At 30.6% G+C, this 26,016-nt stretch overlaps 1 protein-coding gene across 1 annotated transcript in view; it reads left to right on the top strand.

Moving 5' to 3' along the window:
- Positions 1-24,214, top strand: part of si:dkey-122a22.2 (uncharacterized) — a 30,243-nt gene extending 6,029 nt beyond the window's left edge. Inside the window, exons 6-11 of the mRNA XM_051132048.1 lie at positions 1,326-1,442; positions 4,350-4,424; positions 16,724-16,862; positions 21,895-21,977; positions 23,565-23,661; positions 23,775-24,214. Of these exons, the coding sequence (XP_050988005.1) occupies positions 1,326-1,442; positions 4,350-4,424; positions 16,724-16,862; positions 21,895-21,977; positions 23,565-23,661; positions 23,775-23,942 (679 nt within the window). The 3' untranslated portion in view covers positions 23,943-24,214. The remainder of the gene's footprint in view (positions 1-1,325; positions 1,443-4,349; positions 4,425-16,723; positions 16,863-21,894; positions 21,978-23,564; positions 23,662-23,774) is intronic.
- The last annotated feature ends 1,802 nt before the right edge of the window (positions 24,215-26,016 follow it).

The following is a 26,016-nucleotide window of genomic DNA, read 5'->3' as shown; positions in this document are numbered from 1 at the left end:
GGACTTTGATAATTATATCTAATATTTATGTTGGAATATTATATTTTACACAAAATTGATTTAAAAATGCAAACTAACACTTAAATAATTCCAAGACACCACTTGCTGAATTAAATATGAAACATAATTATTTTTTAAAAATAATAATATGCATAAATAGCATAAACAACAACAATGCTAATTATTGCTGTTATAATAATAATTTTATTTTTTGTTTATTTATTATTATGACAAATGCTGCACTGACACTAAATGCAAACGAAAAAACACTTAAATAATACCAGGACACTATTTGCTGAATGAAATATGAAGCAATGATTTTTTTTTTTTTTAAATAATGAATATTTATACTTTTCCCCCTAATTTGAATGAAACACCACAAATGTGTGCTTATCGATTTAATAATATAATAAATGCATAAATTTAAAAGCATAATAGCAAAGATAATTATTGCGGTTATATTAGGGTTGTATGTTACATCTAATGTTGTTAAATGAATGTTTATTGCATTATTTCAGTTTCATGTGTGTGATTCAGTTTCATGTGTGTGATGAAATTTCAGTTTCATTCAGTTTCAATGATGTTGTTTAGTGTTTGTGTGAATGACACTGTGCACCTTTTATATATGTTAAAATTTAAAAGCTGTTTGTGATGAACTTTGGTTCATCAGGTGACACCTGCTGTTGGTGGTTATCAGTGTACAGTAAATTGCAATATTTACCTGTAAATTTAAGTGAAAACCGTAAAATGTGAACATTGCTACTGCATTTTTTATGGTAAAGTTCAGGCAACCACAGCTGCCGTTTTTTTTCCCGTTAATTTTATGGATTTTTTTTACAGTGTAGAAATAAAACAAATATTAAATATTAGTTCTGTAAAAAGGAATAATGGAACCTCTACTGATATCAGTTTAAGAAAAGCAATGTCGGTCAGTCTCTAGTTTTTCTTGACCGTTTTCTTGACTCCCTGCACATCCCAGAGACAAACTGCAGTAAATCACTCAGTGCCCACTGAATCTTCATGGCCTTTTAGTTAATGAGGATGTCAGAAATAAAACCCATTAGTGTCTCATGGTACACAGTGCTTATTAGTTTAGTGTGTCAGCCTCTGGTTTGAGGTCAGTTTGTCCTTCATGTAACATCCCTGACCGCTTTAAAAACTGGGCAGCAGACTGGGACAGTGGGCGTCCTGTCTGGAGGTGATCGGACATGTGTGTCATAATGTGTCTGTGTGATTAATGAACTGTCAGATGAGTCACGTCTAGACTTTATTTGCACAAACCTGCGCTCCCTCCTGACTTGTGTCTCTCCTCTCTTATCCTTCAGGATGGTGGATGACCTTCATCGATTGGTCAAGGCTGCAGATATAGCCACACCCTTCATCCTGATTGGCTCTGAGTTGGGTACGCTGAACGGCAGGTTCTACAGCCACATCCATGACACGTAAGTCATGCTGTTCTGTGGAAACAGTCACTCAGTCAGTCATATCCGAACATGTCAGTTTGTTACCACCACATCAATCATATTACTTTTGTGCACTAATCACAATTAACTGCATCCAAAAAAAAAAAGTTTGTTTACATAATATATGTGTGTGTATTGTGTATATTTATTATGTATATGTATTATTAATGTATATGTATATATTTAAGAAAAATATGTTGTAAATATAAATATTTTATATAAAAGTTTATATATTTTATTTAGAAAATGCAACCCTTCTCTCAGAAAATTGTTGCAGTTGCAAATGTTTTAGTACTCACATGTTTGTTTGTTTTTTTTGCATGGGAAAAAAAGTCAAATCTGATACAATTCCACACAGAAGCCAAAAAATGCACTGGACAAAACTATTGGCACCCTTAACTTGATATTTGGTAGCACCCCTTTGGAAAACATAACTGAAATCAATCGCTTCCTGTAACCATGAATGAGTTTTTTACACCGCTCTTCTTTTGCAAACTGCTCCAGGTCATTCAGATTTGAAGGATGCCTTCTCCCAACTGCTGTTTTGAGATCTCTCCACAGGTGTTCTATGGGATTCAGATCTGGACTCATTGCTGGCCATTTCAGAACACTCCAGCGCTTTGTTTGTAACCATTTGTGAGTGCTTTTTGAAGTGTGTTTCGGGTCATTGTCCTGCTGGAAGACCTATGACCTCTGGTGGAGACGCAGCTTTCTGACACTGGCCACTATGTTGTGCCCCAAAATTCTTTGGTAATCATCAGATTTCATGATACCGTTCACACAGTCAAGGCATCCAGTGCCAGAAGCAGCAAAGCAACCCCAAAACATCTTTGAATCTCCACCATGTTTGACTGTAGGGACTGTGTTCTTTTCTTTGATGGCCTCTTTTCTTTTTCTGTAAACAGTGCCATGCTGTCCTTTACCAAAAAGTTCTACTTTTGTCTCATCTGTCCACAGTACGTTCTCCCAGAAGGATTGTGGTTTTGTCACATAAGTTTGGGCAAACTCCAGTCTTGCTTTTATATGCAGTGGTGTCCTCCTGGGTCTCCTACCATAGTGTCCCTTTTCATTCAGATGGTGACGGATAGTGTGAGCTGACACTGTTGTGCCCTGTGTTTGCAGATCAGGTTAAATTAGTTTGGAAGTTAATCTGGGTTCTTTATCCACCATTCGAACAATCCTTCGTTGTAATTTTTCATTATTTTGCTCTTCCGTCCACGTCCAGGGAGGTTAGCTACAGTGCCACGGGCTGTAAACCTCTTGATGATATTGCACACAGTGGACACAGGAACATTAAGATCTCTGGAGATGGATTTGTAGCCTTGAGATTGTCCATGTTTTTCCACAATTTTTTCTCTCAAATCCACAGACAACTCTATACACTTCTTTCTTTTCTCCATGCTCAGTGTGACACACAACACAAAGGTTGAGTTAACTTTTCACAATTTTAACTGGTTGCAAGTGTGATTACTATATTGCCCACACCTGTTACTTGCCACAGGTGTGTCTAAATACAAATTACAGGAGCATCACATGCTTGAAAAGCAATTATTTCTTACAATTTTGACAAGGTGCCAATAATTTTCTCCAGTACATTTTGAGTTCAGTGTAAAATTTAATCAAGTTTGACTTTTCTTCTCTGTTCTTCTCTGTGTTGTTGCAGTGCAAACAAAAACAATAAGCACGTGAATACCAAAAAATTGGATCATATGGAACAATTGAGAGAAAGGTTGCATTTTCTGACAGAATTACAAGGGTGCCAATATTTTTGGCCATGACTGTATATATATATATATATATGTATATATGTATATATGTGTATATATATATATCTATATATCTATATCTATATATCTATATATCTATATATATATATATATATATATATATATATATATATATATATATATATATATATATATATCTGTGTGTGTGTGTGTGTGTGTGTGTGTGTGTGTATGTATATATATATATATTGCAATTAATCACAATTAATCATTTAACAGAAAAAAATACATATTTTTATTCAGCAAGGATGCATTAAATTGACAGTAAAAATATTTATAATCTTACAAATGATTTATATTTGAAATAAATGGTATTCTTTTGAACCTTTTATTCATCAAGATACAGAAAAAAAATAAATCAGGGTTTCCACAATAATATTAATCAGTAAAAACTTTGGTAACAACATATTTTCAAAATTGATATTTACAAAAAACATTATTAATAATTGAGCATTAATAGTAATTGATGATAATTGTGCACCAAATCACCATAATAGAATGATTTCTGAAGAATTGTGTGACATGAAAAATATAACTTTGCAACACAACATTTTTTATTTAATTTTTTATGTTTAAACATTTTAAAAAATATATTAAAATATAAGATGTTGCTGTTTTTACTGTATTTTTGATCCAATAAATGCAGCCTTGATGGGCAAAAGACATAAACATTAAAAAATCATAATTATTCCAAACTTAGTGTACAATACGTTAGCGAATAGTGTTGCCTAACAGGGTTTTTCTTCCAGACATTTATACCTGACATGACCAAAAGATCCATCAGAGCAGCTTGGGACCAACCTCTCGCCACACACTCCCCCAACCCCTCCACCCTCCCTCCATCTGACAGATTTAACGTTTCATCTGCTCTGATGTGCAGCTTTAAGAGCCATAAATTCAGCTGTGTCAGGCCTGTAGCGCCCAAGGACTGAAAATATTGTCCCCGCTGTGGCTCTGAGCCCATTTATCTCACTCGATAGATGCTGTTCATTTCTCCCTGGTTACAGGAAGAGTTTGCTCGGTGTGTGTGTGGGGTCTCATCTGAGCTTGAGAAACATCCTCTGTGTGGTCTTTTCACTGTCTCTCTCTGTCTCTTCAGGCAAGTGTCTGACCTGGTGTTGATCGATCCGATCCCAGAGGATGTCTTTGAAGAGGAGAAGTGGCAGCAGTACTGGTGAGTCATCAGCAGAGAGAGCGAGTGAGTGAGTGCGTGAGGCACAAACATGATTCGTCAAAAAATCCATCCTAATACTGACAGTCAGAGGAAGAAATTAAAGGTGAAGTGTATAATTTTTTTAAGGTGTTAAAATGATTTCTTTTACTGTAAGTAAGCCATTCAGGGGTTGGGTTTCCTGAAAAGGAATATGTGATATACATAGAAATACTATGGAATGGAATTCTTAGAAATGAAAATATTAATGGTGAAAAAAAAAGTATATATAGAATATATAAATAATTGTATATTTCTATATAAATATGTAAATATAAAATATAAATATAATGTAATCATATTTAGATATATAAAATATATTGACATGTATAATTACAGATGTTACATATGGATTATGTTACAGTTACATATGGAATTTTTATATATATATATATATATATATATATATAATTTTTTAAATACGTTTATATATTTATTAATATTTATGTAGTTATCTGAAATATATTTGCATATGTATAATTATATTTATTATATAGAAATATATAATTGTTTATAATTATTATATAATATATAAATATATATATGTAAATATGAAAATTAAATATCTCTCTCTCTATCTCTCCCTCTCCCTTCCTCTCTCTCCCTCTCTCTCTCTCTCTCTCTCTCTAAAATGTAATTATTTATATATATTAAATATATTTACGTAAGTATAATTACAGATGTTACATATGGATTTTTACAGTCACATATGGAAAATTATATATTAGAAATCATTTTTTTTATTTATTTATATTTAATGTAGTTATATTAAATAAATTTACATATGTATAATTATATATTCATATTTATATAAATTATTTATGTTATATAGCCATTACATTTATTCTATTATAAAATCTAAAATATTAATACTATTTATATTTTTATTAATTAATAAATTCATAATTATACATTCATTTGTTCATAAATATTAAAACAGATTTTTTTAAAAATATTTTTCAATATAAAGTATAATTTATCATATCATCATATGAATAATATTTGAGAATTTCTTAGTATTTGGTTTGTTCTGAGCTGACATAAATTTTATACGTTTGTGCAAAACCTAATCCATGTTATATCACCGCATGATTAGAATTTTTTTTTTTACTTTAAAAAATATTTCCTTTTATAAATAATATTTGTCGGATTTGTAATCTAAAATCCACTTTTTTTTTTTTTTTTTTTTTTTTTTTTTCAGCTTTTGTTTCTTTTTTAAAATATGAAATTATCCCAGTTAATTTGAACTGATTGGTGACCCTATTTAAATTTATTTATTTTTTTTAATTGATTTGAAGATTTAAGTTGAATCATTTTAAGAGCAAATATTTACTCTGGTAATGTTTACGTTTACTACGTTTTTCGTCAGAGCTAAAAGGAGCCAGTCTGATAGCGCTTTCCCTTTTTAGCGCTGCTTAAAGACATTAATATACAGCCAACATAAGCACTCATTAAATATTTACACAGTCACATACAGCTCCAATTACATGGGTATTTACAGCTAGTTGCAGTTCATGCCCAAAGTTAAGCATGCTGAAGCTATTCAATTTCAGTGGAAGTCAGTAAGAAATAGAGTCGCATTTCCTGGCCTCGTTCTACCTGCTATTGGAGTCATTTAGAAGTGACATGATCGCAATTCCTCAGAGATCCCTTCTGCACTGCGTTAAAAGCCCTTCTCCTTCACTGAGAATATCCCGTTTCATAAACTTCTACCTCTATTATTTATCGCCATTATGTGACTCGAATGACTTCAGTTAGATAAGAAATGAATATGCCCGGATTGTCTCATTTGTACATGACTGGACGTGAAGCAGCGCCATTTATCTGGGAAATGTGCGCAATTATGCTTTGATTAATAGATGCTCGTTCTATTGAGAGCAAGACGGTGTACATGCAATCCAATTACTTAGGACACACTGAAATAAATGTTGTGGATATTAACTCAGGGCTTAAGTTAATATCCGTATCACATGAGTTTTATTACTGATCTTACTTACATAAAAAAAGAGCCGCTGGTTTAAATTAAAGATGCTGAGGATGTATTAAACACTTCTGTTGGTGATTATGTGATAGCTGTGCGATATAAAATGAAGTCTTTGGGGAAATATTGTATTTGATTTTTATTTTAGAACAGCTTCACAGGCTGGAATAGTCCTTGGAATTTTCTGTAATCCATTTTTATTATCTGCAGTTACTGGCATAAAAGTGCATAGAATGTGTATAAAATAAATATTTTTTGTAATATTAATCCTAAACAGTGTTTTTTTTGGTATTATTTATGTACTGTTATTTAGGTTTTACATTTGTATTTTCAGGTTTTTTTTTTATTTAAAGTTTTAGTCATTTTTATTACTTTTTAAAAAATATTTCTATGTAGCTTTTATTTATTTTATTTCAGTTTTAATTTTACTAATTTTAGTACAGTAACTTGTGTATTTACTTGCAAAGTCAATATTTGTTTACCTTTTTTAAGCTAAAATGTTTATTTAATTTAATTTAATTTAATTTGATAAATTGTTCATCTACTATTTTATTTTATTTTATTTTACTTTATTTTATTTAGTTTTATTCTCTTTTTTTATTTTAACTCTCCTAAAGCAAGAGTAGCAGACTAAATATAGTATGCAGTATTAGATACATAGATATTAGACATGTATTTTATTTTCATTATTATTTTATTAAATTCTTATTATTTGCTTCCATTAGGATTTTATAGGATTGGTTTCATATTATGATTAAAACTCCCACAGCAAACTTGCACATATCTTTTTCTGGATTTTTTGACTAACACAACTTTCTAGCTCCGTTTCCTGCTTACGATTCATTTTATGTTACTAAGAGTCTCCAAGGTGTGTCAGAAGGAGGCATTAATTCTTTGAGGGATGAGAGGCCATTACATGAGGTGTAAACTCAAACCAAAAATACTCTTTGTTTTGCTGACTGGAGTGTTTCCGTGTTCTTTTGAATAGATTTAATTGGGTCACACGTCTGCGTAATTGCCGTCTCCTTCCTTTTAAGAATCCTCATGTGGCGACTAAGAGATAAACTGCCGGTGTCCAATAAAGAGAGCCGCCACACCTGAGGATGACAGTGGAGACGGTATCAGCGTCTTCCCCGTGCCAGCAGGATTTCCACATCAAAAGAGCGTCTCATTAACGCTGCCTCACTCCGAAATGAGTTCCCTTATATCCGACAAAATGAGTCACTCCCAATCGCCAGAGAACAAAACGGAACAGCACAGTGTCCCGGCTCTCATCACTATGATGTGCGGTCAGGGACTTGTGCAAATACTCAGAAGCTGTCAGATCATCAAAATTATCTAGTGCTTCAGAGGTGACTTGTCAAGTTGAATCTACCCATCCTGGAAAATCCAGCTATGGGTTTCGCAACAGTTTAAGTGCATTTGGGCTACTAGTAAACCATCTTGAACCAGCAGCAAACAAACCAGCTCCTGTTCCAAAACACTGGTTTTAGCTGGGTTTTCTAGTCATCTCACAGATACGGTTGCTTGCGAACAGATGGTCTTTTTTGGTCTTTTCTGTAGTTTTTTTTTTTTTTTTTTTTTTTTCGCTTTTTCGCTGTGGTGACAAAAAACAGCTGAATGCAGTTCCTGTGAGGTTTACACAGTACAGACTGTGTTTTTTTGCTTTTGAAGCAGCTGTCAGAAAACCCCATGCTGGCATTTACACGTAAACATGTCAGAATTGTCAAATTTCAAAGTCTCTCTTGAGAGGGATTTCCCCAAGATAAAGTCTTCTCTGTCAGTGCATCCCATTTATCAAACTGCACAGTGAAGCTCATAAAAATCAGGAATCTATTTAATATGAGTTAAAAAAATCTGAATATTGAATTTTTGCTTTGTTCTGCCTGGAATATTGGAGTCGTCTGTCCAGTGGTGTAGCAAGTCAGCCCCAGGCCCATATGCAAAGCTTTTTACGGCCCTGCCAAACATTATGGGCTCCAACTCGGTTAACTTACCTTATTGTGATTTTTCTGAAGTAGCTGTTTTATTTACAGTATTAATGCTTGGAAATAATATTTAGCTTTGTTACTTTTATTATAAACCAAAGTCTCAGCCTATAAATTGGTTGACGATCCTGACTCGCCACCTCCTCATTAGACGTGCCTTTAGAGAGAAATGCATCTTTACGGATTACATATTAAAGAGATTTTTTTTATTTTTGATTTGAATTATCTCATTTTAAAGTAGTAATTTAAAGCTTTCTATAGATATATTTATCATGTCTGTGAGGCAAGTATTTGTTGAGTTTCGGTTCATTTTTGTAAAGCGCTCCTGCTTAAGACAGAGAAAGCGGAAAGTACATCCTGTGTATTTATTTTATTTTACAAAAGCATGTTTTGTTGATATTGTGAGTGCACACAAATAAAAGTAGACCCTTTGCAGTTCCAAATGACACATTACTCTTACCTTTATGAGCAAAAATGATGGCGTATTTTAAATTGTTTTCAGTATTATTAAGATTTTTTTTTTTAATATATATTTTATTTTATAGTAGTAATTTAAAGCTTTCGGTTCATTTTTGTAAAGCACTTTTTATTTTATTTTATTTTATTTTATTTTATTTTATTTTATTTTTTTAACTGTCCTAAACCAAAAGTAGTAGATTAAATAGATTATACAGTATTAGATATATGAGGCAACATTTCTAATTTTTCTTTGCATTTTTTGTTAAAATGGTTCATCTAACTTTTTATTTATTTATTTTATTTTATTTTACTCTCTCAAAACAAGAGTAGTAGATATTCGATTTTATTTTATTATTAGAGAGAAATGCATCTTTGGGGATTACATAATAAAAGAGTTTTTGATTTGAATGATCTTGTTCTACACTAGTAATTTAAATTGTTCTATAGATATACTTATCATGTCTGTGAGGCAAGTATTTGCTGAGTTCCAGTTCATTTTTGTAAAGCGCCCCAGCTTAAGACTGTTTTCTTTTTTTCAAAAGCACAACGTTTTGTTGATATTGTAAATGCCCACAAATAAAAGTAGACTCTTTGCAGTTCCGAATGACGTATTACTCTTACCTTTATGAGCAAAAATAACTGTGTATTTTAAGTTGGTTCCACTATTAAGAAGAAAAATGAAAGTAATTGTGCTGGTGCCTCCATGTCCTGCCAACGATTGGATATGCGCCCTAATAGCGCACATTTATCTAGGTTAAATGTTTAAATTAATATTGTGAAATGCATGAAGTGATTTATGTCCATAGATTTTATTTTATGCGAGTCGTGTTCACTTGAGAAGGCTAAATTGATCAAACATACGCTCAAATTGCTGTCGGCCGCTGGCCGCTGGCTACTTAGTCATTACATTAAAAAAACACAAACTTGAGTTTAAGAAACATAAAATGTTCTGAAAATGATTCTAAATTAACTTGATAAAGAAACAAAAAGAAATATAGCCACTTTGCCATTAAAAAAAAAAAACTTAACTATTTTAATGGCTGCAAAAGCAGCTGTGTAGTGGGGAAGGAGAGAGAGAAAAAAAGACAGGCTCCAGTCAGACTCAGGATGAGAATTCTGATAAGCTGTTTGACTAGGGCTGGGCTAGGGCCTTTGCAGGGCTCTTTTCGTTCTCTCGTTTCAATAAAAAAAATTCCCCCTCGGTTTGGCGGGCCCATATGCACCTGCATACCCAGATACTATGCCCCTCTGTCTGTCTGCCTGTCTGTCTCTCTCTCCCTCTCCCCACTAAATGTGTGGAAAATAGCCTACTGTCTCTCCGTAGTTGCTATACACAGAGTATGTGTGATCCCGAATCTTGAAAGTGAAAGTAAAAAGCGAGCCCGCATTCAAAAGAGATTTTAATTTCCCTATATACTAATAGCAGCTCTCTGGTGCCTGCAATTTATATACAGTATAATTACCCAACAATATAATTGCAAGGGAATGTATAGAAATATATTTTTACCTCTTATCCTATATTTATTTCCATTTAGGGGTTCCTACTACACATCATTTCCTTCCAAACATGGTATTCAGATTCAGTCACATCCCTATGAATCACGATGGCGGCTCAACATTGTGATGTCTGTCAGCCACCGGTGACTATTTGACTATTTGTTTATAACTTGTAAACAAACTTTGTTTATAAGATTTGTGGCAACCATGGCAAACATTGATTAATGTGATAGGGTTTATGCAGATTAGCAGCTGGTTTCTTGTGACAGCTCCCAACAACAGTGGCGTGCATGTGATTTGTCTTTTGTTAATGCTGGACTCTAGTGGGAATGCCTACTAGCAACCAACAGCACAGCAACTTGCTGACCTCCAGAGATCACACTCCTGTAGTGTGAATGCACCTTTAGAGGGGATAAAGTGGTACGAGACCCTTCAGGGCTGAGCAGGCCTCAGCAGGTCTGAAGTGCGAGATGGTCGATGAAAGCTTCGTAGTCAGATGCCATTATCATGCAATCTTCCTCTCACAGACACCTCTGAAATACTGTCAATGGGACAAATCAATCAAGCAGTACACTCATTTCTGTGAAGTGTGACTTTATACATATATGTGTATAAATCTCATATTGGGAAAAATGTTGCCATTGCCTGTAGTGCTTCTCTTGCATTTATTTGCAGTAGAAGAGAGATCTTCTGGAATTGCATTTATCTGGCTTCAGTAATGACAATTACCTGTAATTAGAGCTGCTAGTGCTGGAGCAACTACTGTCAGTCATCAGTCATGAAGTAAGGTCACGTTTGCCTTTCTGTGTTAGTGTTTACTCACAGTGTGTCATAGTGTGACATGACTGCCCCCTGCTGACCACTTTCAGAATGACCTCACAAACTCTGGAACTTTCTCTATGCACAATTAATGGCTTTATACACAGCTATAGTTTGTTTTTAAGAATAAATTCTAGCCATTATCCAGTTGCTTTGTGCAAGTATTCTGAAATAGTGTGTGAAGCAAGTGAATGACCATTTTTGTCAGAGATTCAAAATATTTAATGCAGGAACTAATATTAAAATGTCTTTCTTTCTTTCTTTCTTTGTTTCTTAATTGTTGTTATTTATTTACTTTTTTTTTACATTTGTTTTTGAACATTTTAATATAAGAAAACTGCCTCATGGGGACTTTTGTGAGCATTTTTAAGTGATGAAGCCAACAAAGTAGCCTTATCAAAGTTTGAAGTCAATTTTTTTAAAGTAGTTAAACAAAATAAAAAATGCAAAAACAGCAAATAAATAAATAAATAAAAATAAAAGAAAGTAAAGTAAAAATAAAAAGTATTATTAATTAAAATAAAAAATTAACTAAAATAAAAAATTGACTGCCATAAAATAAATATTTGTTATTATAAGTAATTTAATATTATTATATAATATTATCATATGTAAATTTAAATAAATAATGAAATATAAAATTAAATAAAATGTGCAGTACAGTAAGTATATGAAAAATAAATAAAATATTTAAAAAGAACTGATTCCCTGAAATGAATTGAACTTCTCAACTGTAACCTAAATTTTACATTAAAGACAGTTCCATTCTCATACTTGTGAGTCACAAGACAAGGAAGTTGTCTTGTGTTGTTTACTGTAGTCAGGATCATTGCTTAAATTCAGGCAACCTGAGACTACTTTTTTGTTTTCTTCGTCTCTCTCTTTTCATAATGACTCCAGATACTTCTTGAATTATTATAAAAATCACAAAATAAGCACAATGTTAAAAAAATAAATATAAAAAAAAAAAAAAAAAAAAAAAAAAATCTTAACACACATTCATATATTCTCACAGTGCACTTATTTATTGGTTGATTTATTTATATTTAGTTATTTATATGACTCCAGATACTACTTGATTATAAAAATCAATATAAATATAAAAAATTAATTTATTAATTAATTAAATAAATAAAAAAAGTATGTGTGTATATATATATATATAAGTATATATATACTTATAAAAGTATAGATATATATATATATGTATGTATATATGTATATATGTGTATATATATATATATATATATATACATATAGATATAGATATAGATATAGATATAGAAATACACTACCGTTCAAAAGTTTGGGGTCAGTACATTTTTTTTCTTTTCTTTTTTTTTTTTAAGAAATTTTTTTTTTTTTATTCACCAAGGATGTATTAAGTTAATAATTAAAAGTTTATTAAAAGTTAATAATAAATAATTTACATTGTTATAAATTATTTATATTTTGAATAAACACTGTACTTTTTAAACTTGTTATTCATGAAAGAATCCTGAAAAAAAAAAAATCACAGGTTCCAAAAAATATTTGGCAGCACAACTGTTGATATTATCCAACACTGATCATTCTAATAATAAATCCGCATATTAGAATGATTTCTGAAGGATCATGTGACACTTAAGACTGGAGTAACAGCTGATAAAAATTCAGCTTTTCATCACAGGAATAAATTCTATTTTAAAGTATGTTAAAATAAAAAACATTATTTTATATTGTAAAAACATTTTGCAATATTACTGTTTTTTTTCTATATTTTTAATCAAATAAATGCAGCCTTGATGAGCATAAGAGACTTCTTTAAAGACTATTACAAGTCTTACTGACCCCAAACTTTTGAACGGTAGTGTATATATATAGATAGATAGATAGAGATAGATAGATATAGATAGATAGATAGATAGATAGATAGATAGATAGATAGATATGCTAGTGTAAGGTGCTGAACCTGGCCAAGCTGATCTTCAGCTGGTTTTCAAGTCTGACAGACTGGAAAATTCTCTAAATCCTTCTAAAACTGGAGACCAGCTAAGGCTAGTTTAAAGATTGGAAAAGCAGGGAAATGCATCCTAATGCCTAGTTTATTACAAATATTGTCAATGCATTGCATAACACTTTAATGACCTAAACATTTAAAAATGTTGTTTTCCCCATATCTGTTTGTTCAAACAATATTAAACATTCAGTTTTATGTATGCACATTTATTTGGTGATGCTAGTGACGCAGAATTACACGTTTCATCTTTAAGTTTTATGGATATTGTAGATATGTACAGTTCAATTTTTAAACTAGATAATAATAACATAAAAAAAAAAAGTTTGTATTAGACTGACAGTCATATCCATTTGAATCATAGTAAATAGTCAGTTGAATAATATGTTTGTCATAACCTTGTCTCCCCTTTTTGTTGAGCAGTCCATCTGGGCAGCTCTAGTGGTCGTGCAGGACATAATTTGCCATGCAAATTCAGATGGACTCTTATCAAGCACAGAATGTGTGTGTGTGTGTGTGTGTGTGTGTCAAAGAGAGAGAAACATTCAGACAGACTCATGTGTTGGTTCTTACAAAAGAAACAGACTCCATTCAGCCTGCACTAATCCAGATGGGAAGTCAAAGAGCAGAAAGTCCACGGCACCAAAGTCATTTCATCACTTTTTTATTCATTTAGATAGTTTTCTGTCATGCTTAAGGAGGGGGAAAGGAGAGCGAGTGAGGGAGAGAGAACGGAAGGGAAAATGACCAACATTGGTGAGGCGTTTTGCTTGACACGACTTCCTCACTCCGTCTGCCTGCCGTTATCTGTTTAATTCATCCTCCTATCTGGGCTGTCTTTACCCTCGCTAAATTTCCCTTTGACACGCATGCCTTCCTGCGCATAATCCAGACCTACCGGGCAGAATTAGCACCGGAGGAATTGATAGAATGACGAAATGGAGAGAATAGGACAGGTGGAAATAAAATGTCAGAGCGAACGGACTGATTTGACTCCGAATCAAATTGTCAGGCTCGATATGGGCCGTGTTTTGGGGGAAATGCTGACAGATGAAAAGGTGTCAGGGAAGAATGGTTCGAAGAAAAAGGGGTAAAATGACATGGAAAAGAATATTTAAAAAGATGAGCTCAAACTCTCAGTCTTAAACTTTCGATGCTAAACTTTTGATGGAAGGTCGAGCGTTCGGATGTGAATTTTTTTTCTGGAGTATTTCAGTACAACTTTCGTATGCAGCCGATCAGTGGTTTTGGACCAGTTTTCATGGATCATTATGAACCAACTATTTGAACAATCCCCTAACCCCTAATATAAGTATTGAACTGCAGCACATAACTCATATTGCAGTGTTACCTAAAGAAACAATCAGGAGCCAAATGAATTTTAGCTGTACCAAACAGTAAGAAAATAATGCTATAAGTCAGATGTAACCAAAAAATGACTCTGGTTCAGTCTGGAAGTCAGTAACGTGAACTCCAAACTGCTACCTCATAAGCAAGTAGGTTAAATTTTTGCATGGTTTTGAATACAGGCAAGTTGTATGGCATTTAATTTTTTTTTAAAAATGCATTTCAGTGATTAAAGCAGCTGAAAAACCTTAAATGCCTTAAAACTGAATTATTTGCAATATACACTGATTAAACCACAAGTTTATTTTATAATTTGACTTTATATATAGTATTTATTATTTGTAATTTTTGTTTTTATTATTTATTTTTTATTATTTATATATATTTTAGTAGTAGTTTTAACACATACACACACATATATTCTCACAATGCATTCATTTATTTATTTATTTATTTATTTTTGGTTAGTTTGTTTAAAAAAGTGATAAGAAAAAATAAGAAAATGTAAAATAAAAAACATCTGTAGTAAGATAATTCATTGTAATTAATTTCATAATTAAGTTCTAAAATAATTTAGTTTTACTTGTTAAAACTTAATACAAATTGCAATAAATACATACATTTTGATAGATTAAAATAATTCATTATGATTAATTTCATGATTTTTTTTGCCCTTCAAAGTTCTGACATAACTATGTTTTTGTTAAATTAAAATAAAAATAAAAATAAAAATAAAATAAAAAATAGCTGTTAAAAGATTAACATTATTAATACATTTTTCTTGTTGTCTTTTCTTTGTGCAAGTTTTCTGAAATAGTGTAAAAGGGAACATTATTTCAACTGAATGACCATTTTTGTCAAGTAGATTAAAAATATTAAATGCAGGAACTAATATTAAAAATGTATTTATTTACTTATTTTTAAATAATTTTACATATACCATTTTTTTAAAAAACATTTTAATATACGAAAACTGCCTCATGGGGACTTTAGTGAGCATTTTTATGTGATGAAGCCAATAAAGTAGCCTAATCAAAGTATTAAGTCAGTTTATTAAAAAAAAGTTAAACAAAATAGAAAATTCAAAAACAGTTATATAATATATATATATATATATATATATATATATAAAATAATTAGATATTAATGTTTATCATTATATGTACATTTAAAATAAATAATTAATTACTTCTTTTATTTTCTTTTAATTTCTGAAATAACTACATTTGGTTTTACTTGTTTTAACTATAAAACAAAATTACAACTTAAAAAAATGCATATTAGCTGTCAAATGATTAAAATAATTAAACAGTTGTAATTAATTGAATTTTTTTAAGGGATGGCAGCGGTGTTAGCTGTTTAAAAACATTTAAGTGCACATTTATTTATTAGTTTAATTTATTTGTTGAACAGTGATAATTCCTGTTTGCTATTTCATAAAGGTTAAAAATTGAAGGCTTTTTCGTTAATGGTTCTGACTGGTAAACACAACACTGTGTTCTTTGCTCATTCTTCAAATGAGATGATATCTGATAAAATCGCATGCGGACATGCACAAAACTTTCCATATAACTTACATTTTTAAAATCACACATTTAATGTGTTATAGTATTTTGCAAATTTCATTGCAATCTGTTCAATCATTTGGGTTTTGAGGAGAGACGCTTCATTTATGCCTGCTGGATTATGAAAAAAAAAGAAAAAAGAAAAATCATAGACATGCTGTGAAGAACATATTTGGACTTGGAGCAGTCAGCAACCCATAATACCCTAGCAACCCCCTAGCAACCATCCGGCAAGCTGTGTGAATTAAGTGTTCTAAACGTGTCAAAATATTCTTGACGAGAGTGTTGATCAGTGTTTCTGTGTCATTGATTCATTCTTCATAAATGAGCTGTCATTGTGAAGCATTAGACTGCGCAGCGAGGAGTCATTTAGTCCTTCATGCGCGGGTAATGACCGCTCAATTAATGCAGTTCATCACAGCAGACGCCTGTCACTGATTCATACGGCACACTGCATTACTGCGCCTCTGGCTCCAGTGTTCAGGGCTTTAACATCTCCTCATTGTGACCCTTAGAATTAGTTTGCATAAATGGTCTTTTTGTAATAAACTGCTATTCAGATTTTTCATTATATTATTCCCTCATTATCTTATGTTTGTATGTTTTTGCAGGTACTCTCACCTCGTCCCTTCCCTGCAGATGATGCAGTTCTCTGCAGCTGCAGGTTTGAGTCGTCTGCTCATTATTCTGGGTGTTTTGAAGCCGGTCATTCAGGGAGGCGACGTCTCAGAGGAGCTCGTACAGCGACAGGTCAGTACACAGAGCCCAGTCATAAACCATCAACAATAATTGACTGCTATTGTGGTCATTTAATTTCCTGGTTAACAGATTCTCAGTTTCAGTTTTCAATGTTTGTGGCTAATCGTGTCTTGTAAGCAGATCAGTGAGTAAATGTACAACTAAAGGTTGCGCTGTCACTGCTTCTAGTTTTCTACAGTAGTGATTCCCAACCAGGGGTGCACATACTCCAAAAGGTATTGAATAAGTTTCAAGTAGTGCTTTACTTGTTAATATCTATTGAAGACATTTGGAACTTAAAAAAATATATAATAGCTTTCAATAGATTAATTATTAGTAATTTCATGTTATTCTTACTTGAGGTTTGAAATAGCTTAATTTTTATTTATTGTTTTTACTCATTTAACTTATAAAAAATAAATTAAAATAATAAAATGTAAAAAATCCTGCCGAAAGATTAAAATAATTAAGTCAATAGTTGTATAATTTTTTTTAAAGTTCTACTTTATAAAATAATGACAACTAATAAAATTAAAAATAAAATTACAACTTAAAATAATGATACTAGCTATTAAAAAAAAATAATAATAATAAAAAATATATATATATGTATATATATGTATATGTGTGTATATATATGTATATGTGTGTATATATATATATATATATATATATTACCTGTTAAAAGATTAAATTAATTAAAATTAAAAAGAAATTACCTGCTGAAAGATTAAAATAATTAATAGTGAATAGTTTTATAATTTTCTTTAAAGTTCTGAAATAATTTGGTTTTACTTTATTACAACTTTTAAAAAATGATACTAGCTATCATTAAATTTAAATTTTAAATAAAAATGTATATTACCTGTTAAAATATTCAAATAATTAATGGTGAATAATTTTAGAATTTTCTTTAAAGTTTTAAAATAATTTCGGTTTTACCTTTATTATAACTTCTATAGCTATCAATAAATTAAAAATTAAAATTAGAAATAATATGATATAATATAATATAATATAATATAATATAATATAATATGCTCATTTAACTTGTAAAAAAAAAAAATAGAATATCTGTTGAAAGACTAATGATTAATGGTGAATCGTTTCATCATCATTTTCTTTAAAGTTTGAAATTTTTTTACTTTATTACAACTTTAAAAAATGATACTAGCTATCAATAGATTAAAATAATTCATTGTAAATTATTATTTTCTTCTGTCAAAGTGTTGAAATAACTTTTTTAAAAACCGTTAAACCTTTAAAAAATTTACAACTTACAAAAAGCATGCTAGCTTTCAATAAATTAAAATAAGTGTCTAAATAATTAATCATTCATTTAATAATTTTTCTTTTTTAAAAAGTTTGGATTTTGGTTTTACTTGTAAACCTATAAAGAAATTACAACATAAAAAAAATACATATTAGCTGTCAATGTGTTTCTTATCATTTCTGAAATAACTACATTTGGTTTTATTTGATTTAACTATAAAATAAATTAACAAAATCCATATTAATTGTGTGATTTATTTCCTTTTTTTTAAGGCTAGTGGCGGTTTTCTGGATATGTTTAAAACCATTATTTAAGTGCATATTTTATCTTTGGCATGTTATTGCATTTATTTCCTTTTTTAAAAAGCAAAGCAGTGCAAGTTGACATGTGCAATTTAAAAAAAAAAAAAAAACTGCAGATATCTTTAGTCATCTTTTAGTCGCATTGTCTTTTTATCTTCTATGATAATTACACATCAACAAACTTGATTTTTACTGAATGTGGCGAGACAAAAGTTGTTGGGAAACACTGTTCGTTCAGCATGGCCACTTGGTGGTGCTGTTGCGTAAATTACAGTTGTGTCTATGAGCCGTTTTGACATGCGGAGCAGGATTTCTGGAGAACAAGAAAAGGAGTTTAATGATCAGTTGTCTAAGATGAACAACTTTCCGGGATTGTGTAAATGTGAGAGGCTGCAGACAGAGACTGACGCGGAGGCTTTTTTGAAACGCCTTCAGACAGGGTTTCTCAGGTCACGATGCAAAACAGCCGCGCGCAGTCAAGGTACGAGGCCGCTCTCTTCGCTCCAGTTCCACCCAATTTCATGCACGTTAACATGCGGCCACGAATATGCAAAACATTTATTAGAATTTTGAATGGCCCCTCTTCCCCTCAAAAAGCTACAGATTCCCATTTACGACATGAATCGAAGGTTGACCTGAGGAACGGAAGAGGTGATTTGGAGGAATGTTTCGCCTTTATAAGGAGGTTGAAATAATTAATGCACAACAGGAAGGTGGTGATGACTAGGTGTGCTTTTTTTTTTTTTTTTTGCTTTATTTCATACATGCCCATCCTTCCTCTCTATCTGCATAAAAACAGACACAGTGTTTTAAGACCTCTGTCTCATTTGTCTGCGAAAGATTAGAAGCATAAAACGAAAGCAATATGTTTCTTTGTAACGGTAGATTTCAACAAAACAAAACAAAATAAACGAGCTTTAAAATATCGGGCTGTTTGCTAGAGACAAAAACAACTTTGCTTGCGTTGTTGGTGTAAATGCAGTAGGCTGCTTGAAGCAAAACGCATCGATGGCATGCAGCTGTTTACAGTTATTATAAATGTAGAAATTAACCTCAGGTTATGGTTGCAACCATAGATGCATGTTAACTACATATGCACTGCTTTTGGAAACTTCAGATATATCAGTGGCACTGGTGTTTTGCAGAACTGTTTGCATGAAAGCCAATAGAAGATACACAGAATAAACTGCGTTTGTAAATAAATAAATGCATCACTTTTATATATATACACTGCCGTTCAAGTCTTTTCTGCTCAAGGCTGCTTTATTTATTTTTTTATTTTAAAAAATAGAGAAAAAACAGTAATAATGTGAAATATTATTGCATTTTAAATAGTGATTTTCTGTTTTAATATACTGTAAAATAGAATTTATTCCTGCAATGCAAAGACACATTTTTAGCATCATTACTGCAGTCTTCAGTGTCACATGATCCTTTAGAAATCATTCTAATCATCCGTTTTTTTAATCAATGTTGGAAGCAGTTGTGCTGCTTTATTTATTTATTTTTTGGTGATACTTTTTTGGATTCTTTAATGAATAAAATGTTAGAAAGAACAGCATTTAAATGGATTACTTTTTTGTTTCAACTAGTTGCCAAGGCAGCGTTTACTATTTTCATTTAGTTAATATTGAAATAAATAAATAAATAAATAAAAATGAAATGAATGAATGAAATTAAAACAGATTTATTCAAAATAGAAATACATAGGAATGTATAGTAACAATATACACTACCGTTCAAAGTTTGGGGTCAGTACATTTTTTTTTCTTTCTTTGTTTGAAAGAAATTAATACTTTTATTCAGCAAGGATGTGTTAAATTGATGAAAAGTGATAGAAAAAAATAATATTGTTAGAAAATATTTATATTTTTAATAAATATTGTTCTTTTTAACTTTTTATTCATCAAAGATCCTGAAAAAAAAAAGTATCACAGGTTCCAAAAAAATATTAAGCAGCACAACTTTGATAATAAATTAGATATATATTAGAAAGATTGAGGTATCATGTGACTAATGGCTGATGACAATTCAGCTTTGCATCACAGAAATAAATTATGTTTTAAAGTATATTAAAATAGAGAACTTTTATTCTAAATTGCAATAATATTTCATAATATTCCTTTTTTCTCCTGTATTTTTGATCAAATAAATGGAAATTTGTTGAGCATAACAGACTTCTTTAAAAGAAATTAAACATCTTACTGATCCCAAACTTTTGAACGGTAGTCTATTCAACAGTTTCTGACTATAAGCTAACCAATTTATGATTTACATCTACTTAAAAAAAAAAAAAGAAAAGAAAAAAGATTGCTTCCATATATTATACACTACATTTCAAATAAGTCTCACATGCTAATTTAGACTTAATTTTGTTTTACCAAAAATGCAAAAATAACAGTAAATTTGTGAAATATTTTTGCAATTTTAAACAGCTGTGTTTTATTTTAACATTTTTTTAAATTTTTAGCATTTAGCATTTTTATCACTACTTCAGTCTTCAGTGTATTTGAAATAGAAATCTTTTGTAACACTGTCAATGTCTTCACTGTCACTTACGATTAATTTAATGTGTCCTTGCTATATAAAACTATTCATTTCTCCACTATTAATATATATATTAAAAAATGCAAAACTGACTGCAAACTCTTGCATGGTAGTGTATAACCTATTGGCTTTTTGGACTTTTATATTATTTACAATATAAAAAATGGTCTGTAAAAATTCACCTTTTTGCTTTCACTAAATTAATTTTGAGTGCTATACATTTTTTTTTTTTTTTTTTTTTTTTTTAAGTACAAATATTCTGCCTTAAGTAATATAGTTGCATGCATAATTATAAAAATTGAAAAAAGCACTGTAGTTTAGTTTGTCACATTGCAGGCCATGTTAGCTTAAGGTCATGCATTTCAAGTATTTCAGTTCTGATATCAATTGCTATTGCTCACAGTGACTTTTCAATGCATATTCAAACTACAAATCACGATTTGAAGAAGGAAAAGGTGCTGTCAGTGCATTCACATCAGACTTCTTTGCACAAGAACACAGACAATCAAATAGCAATTAGCGGCTACATGGTGCTTTCATGTTTAACTGAGAGGCATGGTGGCTCTTGAAATGCCTGTCGACATTTAATTTGACCGCTCTGTCTGTCTCTCAGAATGGAGGATTGTTCTTCATGAGAGGATCTGCTCCCTCGTGCTGTTGACTCAAGTGTTGATTTGACGCTTTCAAGTGTGTCTGTCCGAGGTCACGAGAGTGTTTTATATCTGCGTGTATATTACAATGACCAAAGAGTGAAAATTAAATATTGGAACGACTCACGGCGCCTGAGCCGCCTTGACCGCTGTCATGGCATATGTAGTAATTTATGTCTATGTAAATACATTTGTCTCAGCTGTTAAGTAAGGGAGAAATCAATGTAGAAATCGATGCTTATGATTTTTTTTTCTTGTGATTCTCCTGTCAGAAATATCTGCTGTGTAACCCTGCCCATCAGAGCGCTGCAGTAGACGAGCATTTCTTTCTAAATGAGAGCGCATCTCAAGTCAGGTGAGACTTTACCTTCAATGAATAGTTTCATAAATGTTACAATGAAAGCAACCACATTTCATAAAAACAGCATATTTTTGTTTTTAGTTAAAAATGAGAAAGAAATGCTGTTCATGTGTATATGTGTGTGTGTGTGTATATATATATATATATATATATATATTTTTTTTTTTTTTAATTTCAGCTAGTTAATAATTTATAGTTTTAACATTTATCATTTTCATTTAGTTAATTTTTAATGTACTAAAATAACTAAAACTGAAATAAAAAATAACTATATTGAGAAAAATAATAATAAAATGAAATACAAAATTAAATAAAAAAATATATAGATAATATAAAAATTGTCATTCAAAATATTAATACAACTAATAAAAAATAACAAAATAACAAAACTGTTGTTTTTTTGTAGTTTTTGTTGACTAATGTGAAACCTGTCAAACCTGTCATATTTGTCTGTCATATTTCACTCATATTTCATATTATCACTTGAAATAAAATAAACTTAAACTATTTTATTTGTTAAAAATTAAAACATTTTTTTTTTTACTTTTTCATTTCAACTAGTTCCCAAGGCAGCATTTATAATTTACATTTAGGTAATATAGAAATTAATAATAATAATAATATTAATAATAATAAAATAAAAATGAAATTGCATGAAAACAAATGTAATTCAAAATATTAATGAAACTATACTAAAATAACACTAGTGGGTTTATTTATTTTTTTACTTATTTATTTTTGTAGTTTATTATTATTAGAATTACTATTATTGTTGTTATTATACTTTTTGCTTAAATTTCTGATAACCAATTTACAATAAATATTACAATAAATATTAGGGACCTGCAGCAATTTATTATTTATGCTAATTATGAATAATAATAAACAAAATAATAATAATAATAATAATAATAATAATCTTTATTTTTTAAATTGATTACTTTTTTGTTTCAACTAGTTGCCAAGGCAGCATTTACTATTTTCATTTAGTTAATATTGAAATAAATAAATAAATAAAAATGAAATGAATGAATGAAATTAAAACAGAAAATATAAAAATAAATTCAAAATATTAATAAACTCTAGTAAAATAACACTGGTGGGTTGATTTTTTTAATTTATTTATTTATTTATTTTTTGTAGTTTTTGATAGCTAATGTGAGTGTTTGAAACAATAACACATTTCATTGGACGTTTAATGTTCATTATTATTAATATTAATATTATTATTGTTATACGTTTTGCTTAAATTTCCAATAGTAAATAACCAATATGCAGAACAATTTTTTTTTTAGGCTTTTTTAAATTACAATGTCAGGGACCGGCAGTAATTTATTATTGCTGTATTCCATTAATGTACTAATTATAAATAATAATAATAATAGTAATAATAAATCTGCTGAATTTAAGCAGAAAAGTGTAAAAAAAAAAAAAAAAAAAAAAAAAAAAGTATAATATAGTAAAAAAAAAAAAAAAAAACATTGGTGAAAGCAATTAATGGTCACTTAATAAGCCATGTCTAGTGTAAAGTGTGAATTGCCTTCATTTATGCTGCTGTTTGAATGTCCTTGACTTTTTCAGGGAGATCTCCAGATATAAGCCTCTCTCTAGCAAGACATCTGTGCATGTGATCACTGGGGAATCCTTTGATGATCAGCTTCCTTCAGATCTCAACCAAGTGAGTGTCTTTCACAGTCCCACTTTCTCCCTTCACTTCTGAACTTTAGTTGGTTTTAATCAGAGGCAAATCCTTTGCTGAACGTCTCATTAACTGTCATCTCTCCACGTCAGGTGCTTGCTGAACTTCAGAGCAAGTTTTTGAAGCGCTCTTATCCCAACGCCAATCACATTCAGATTCGCGGGGCGGATCGGCACATGATCTACAAAAATCCGTCCTCGCTTATCAAACATTTGCATAAGCTCGTGTCACAAAGGCAGCCCAACCAACAGAGGCAGTGAGATGCTTCAGCCTCTCTAATAACAACAGATCAATAACAGCTCCTTCCCTGCAGCTGTCACCAGCGCTCTTCAGTGATGCAAGAGGCCAAAAAACAGCTCCATATTTCTGCTTATGAAGATAATGGAAATCTGTGTTGTTTGTTTGTTGATGGATTGTACATTTTGGTTATCTGCTGAAGACATAATTTAACTGCAATTAACTGTACATTTTTTTGTCAAAATGGCTTTTTATTAATGCAATTAAATTGATGTTGAATTTAATAAAACCTGTTAAGAAGTCATATTTGTCATATTTCAGCCATGTTTCAGATTTCTTACAAACAATCGTTTATTTAGAGGCCAAAGAAGGTGCAAAGTGCTCAGTGCAAAGACCAAACATTTTTCGATTCACATCGTCATCAGTGTCGATGCATAACAGACAGTGGCACACCTGAATCTATATTTATTAACTATTTTGGTAAGAAATGTACCATTCGAGATTTTTTGTGTAAAAAAAACAAACCCTAAGAATTTTTAAGCAACACTGCATTTAAAATATGTATTTTAGAATATATATATTGTTACTTTTTATTACTGCAATATTTTTTAGACATATTTCACTCATAGCTCAGATTATTACTTGAAATAAATATATATATATAGTATATATAGTATATATATATATAGTACTGTGCAAAAGTCTTAGGCCACTAGTATTTTCACCAGCTAAAAAATTTTTTTTTTGCTGTAGTGTGTCAGTAAAAAATATCGGTTTACATTTCCAAACATTCTGTTTGCCATTAATTGTAATAATCTAGTGAGATTTTTGTTTGCACAAGGAGTCTGACAACAGCCAGTGCTCCACACAGAGATCTGATCTCACCATCATCCAGTCTGTCTCTGGAATGACATGAAGAAACAGAAAAACTGAGACAGACTAAATCCAGAAGAACTGTGGCAACAGATGTTTCAAGTAACCTACCTGCAAAGCTACCTGAAAAACTCTGCTCAAGTGCACATGGGGGAAAAGCTGCTTTAAACGCAAAGGATGGCCACATCAAATGCTTATTTATTTTAGTTAATAGAAGTTCATTGATAAAGAAAATCTATTTATGACATTGTTTTTGACAGTATCCTAGTTTTATGTACCTAACTGCCTAAAAATTTGAACAGTACTGTAGCTTTGTAGGTACAGGACTCTTAAAGCATCTTGGAGATGTTGCCACAGTTCTTCTGGATTTAGTGTGTCTCCATTTTTTCTGTTTCTTAAGACAGACTGGATTGAATGATGGCGAGATCAGATCTCTGTTTGCACAAGGAGTCTGACAACAGCCTGTGCTCCACACAAAAATCTCACTGGATTATTACAATTAATGGCAAAATGAATGTTTAGAAATGTAAACTGATATTTCCTACTGACACACTACAGCAAAAGACCGACTTTGACTTTAAACCATTTTTAGCTGATGAAAATATTAGTGGCCTAAGACTTTTGCACAGTACTGTATATAATGTTTTCATTTTATTTTTGATGTTCTAAAATAACTAAAACGCAAATAAAAAATAATAAAAACTATATAGGAAAAAAATAAAAATGTAATTAATTAATGACATTAATACAGAAAAGATCAAAATAAAACGTAATTCAAAAGATTAAAAAAAAAATACTAAGATAACACTGGTGGGTTTATTTATTTATTTTTTAAAATATTTTTTAGTTTATACCTAATATGAGACAACAAATTTCATTGGACTTTCAATCTTGATAACCAAAATGCAGAACTGATTCCCCCCCACATTTTTTAGGCTTTTTGAAATTACAATAACTATTAGGGACATGCAGCAATTGCAATTATTTATATACAATTTTTTAATATGGTTTTAATAGGTTATATATATATATGTGTGTGTGTGTGTGTGTGTGTATTTACATCAAAATGCCTTTTTATTAATGCAATTAAATAAAAAATTAATAGTCAGTCATCTATCACTCATATTTTAGATTATTACTTGAAATAAAATAAACTTTAAAATAAAAACATTTATCATTTTCATTTAGTTTTATTTTTGATGTACTAAAATAACTAAAACTGAA

The sequence above is a fragment of the Labeo rohita genome, chromosome 16, assembly GCF_022985175.1.
Source record: "Labeo rohita strain BAU-BD-2019 chromosome 16, IGBB_LRoh.1.0, whole genome shotgun sequence".
Lineage (NCBI taxonomy): Eukaryota > Metazoa > Chordata > Actinopteri > Cypriniformes > Cyprinidae > Labeo > Labeo rohita.
Note: the sequence above shows the minus strand (reverse complement) of the source record. Positions and strands in the feature narration are given on the sequence as shown.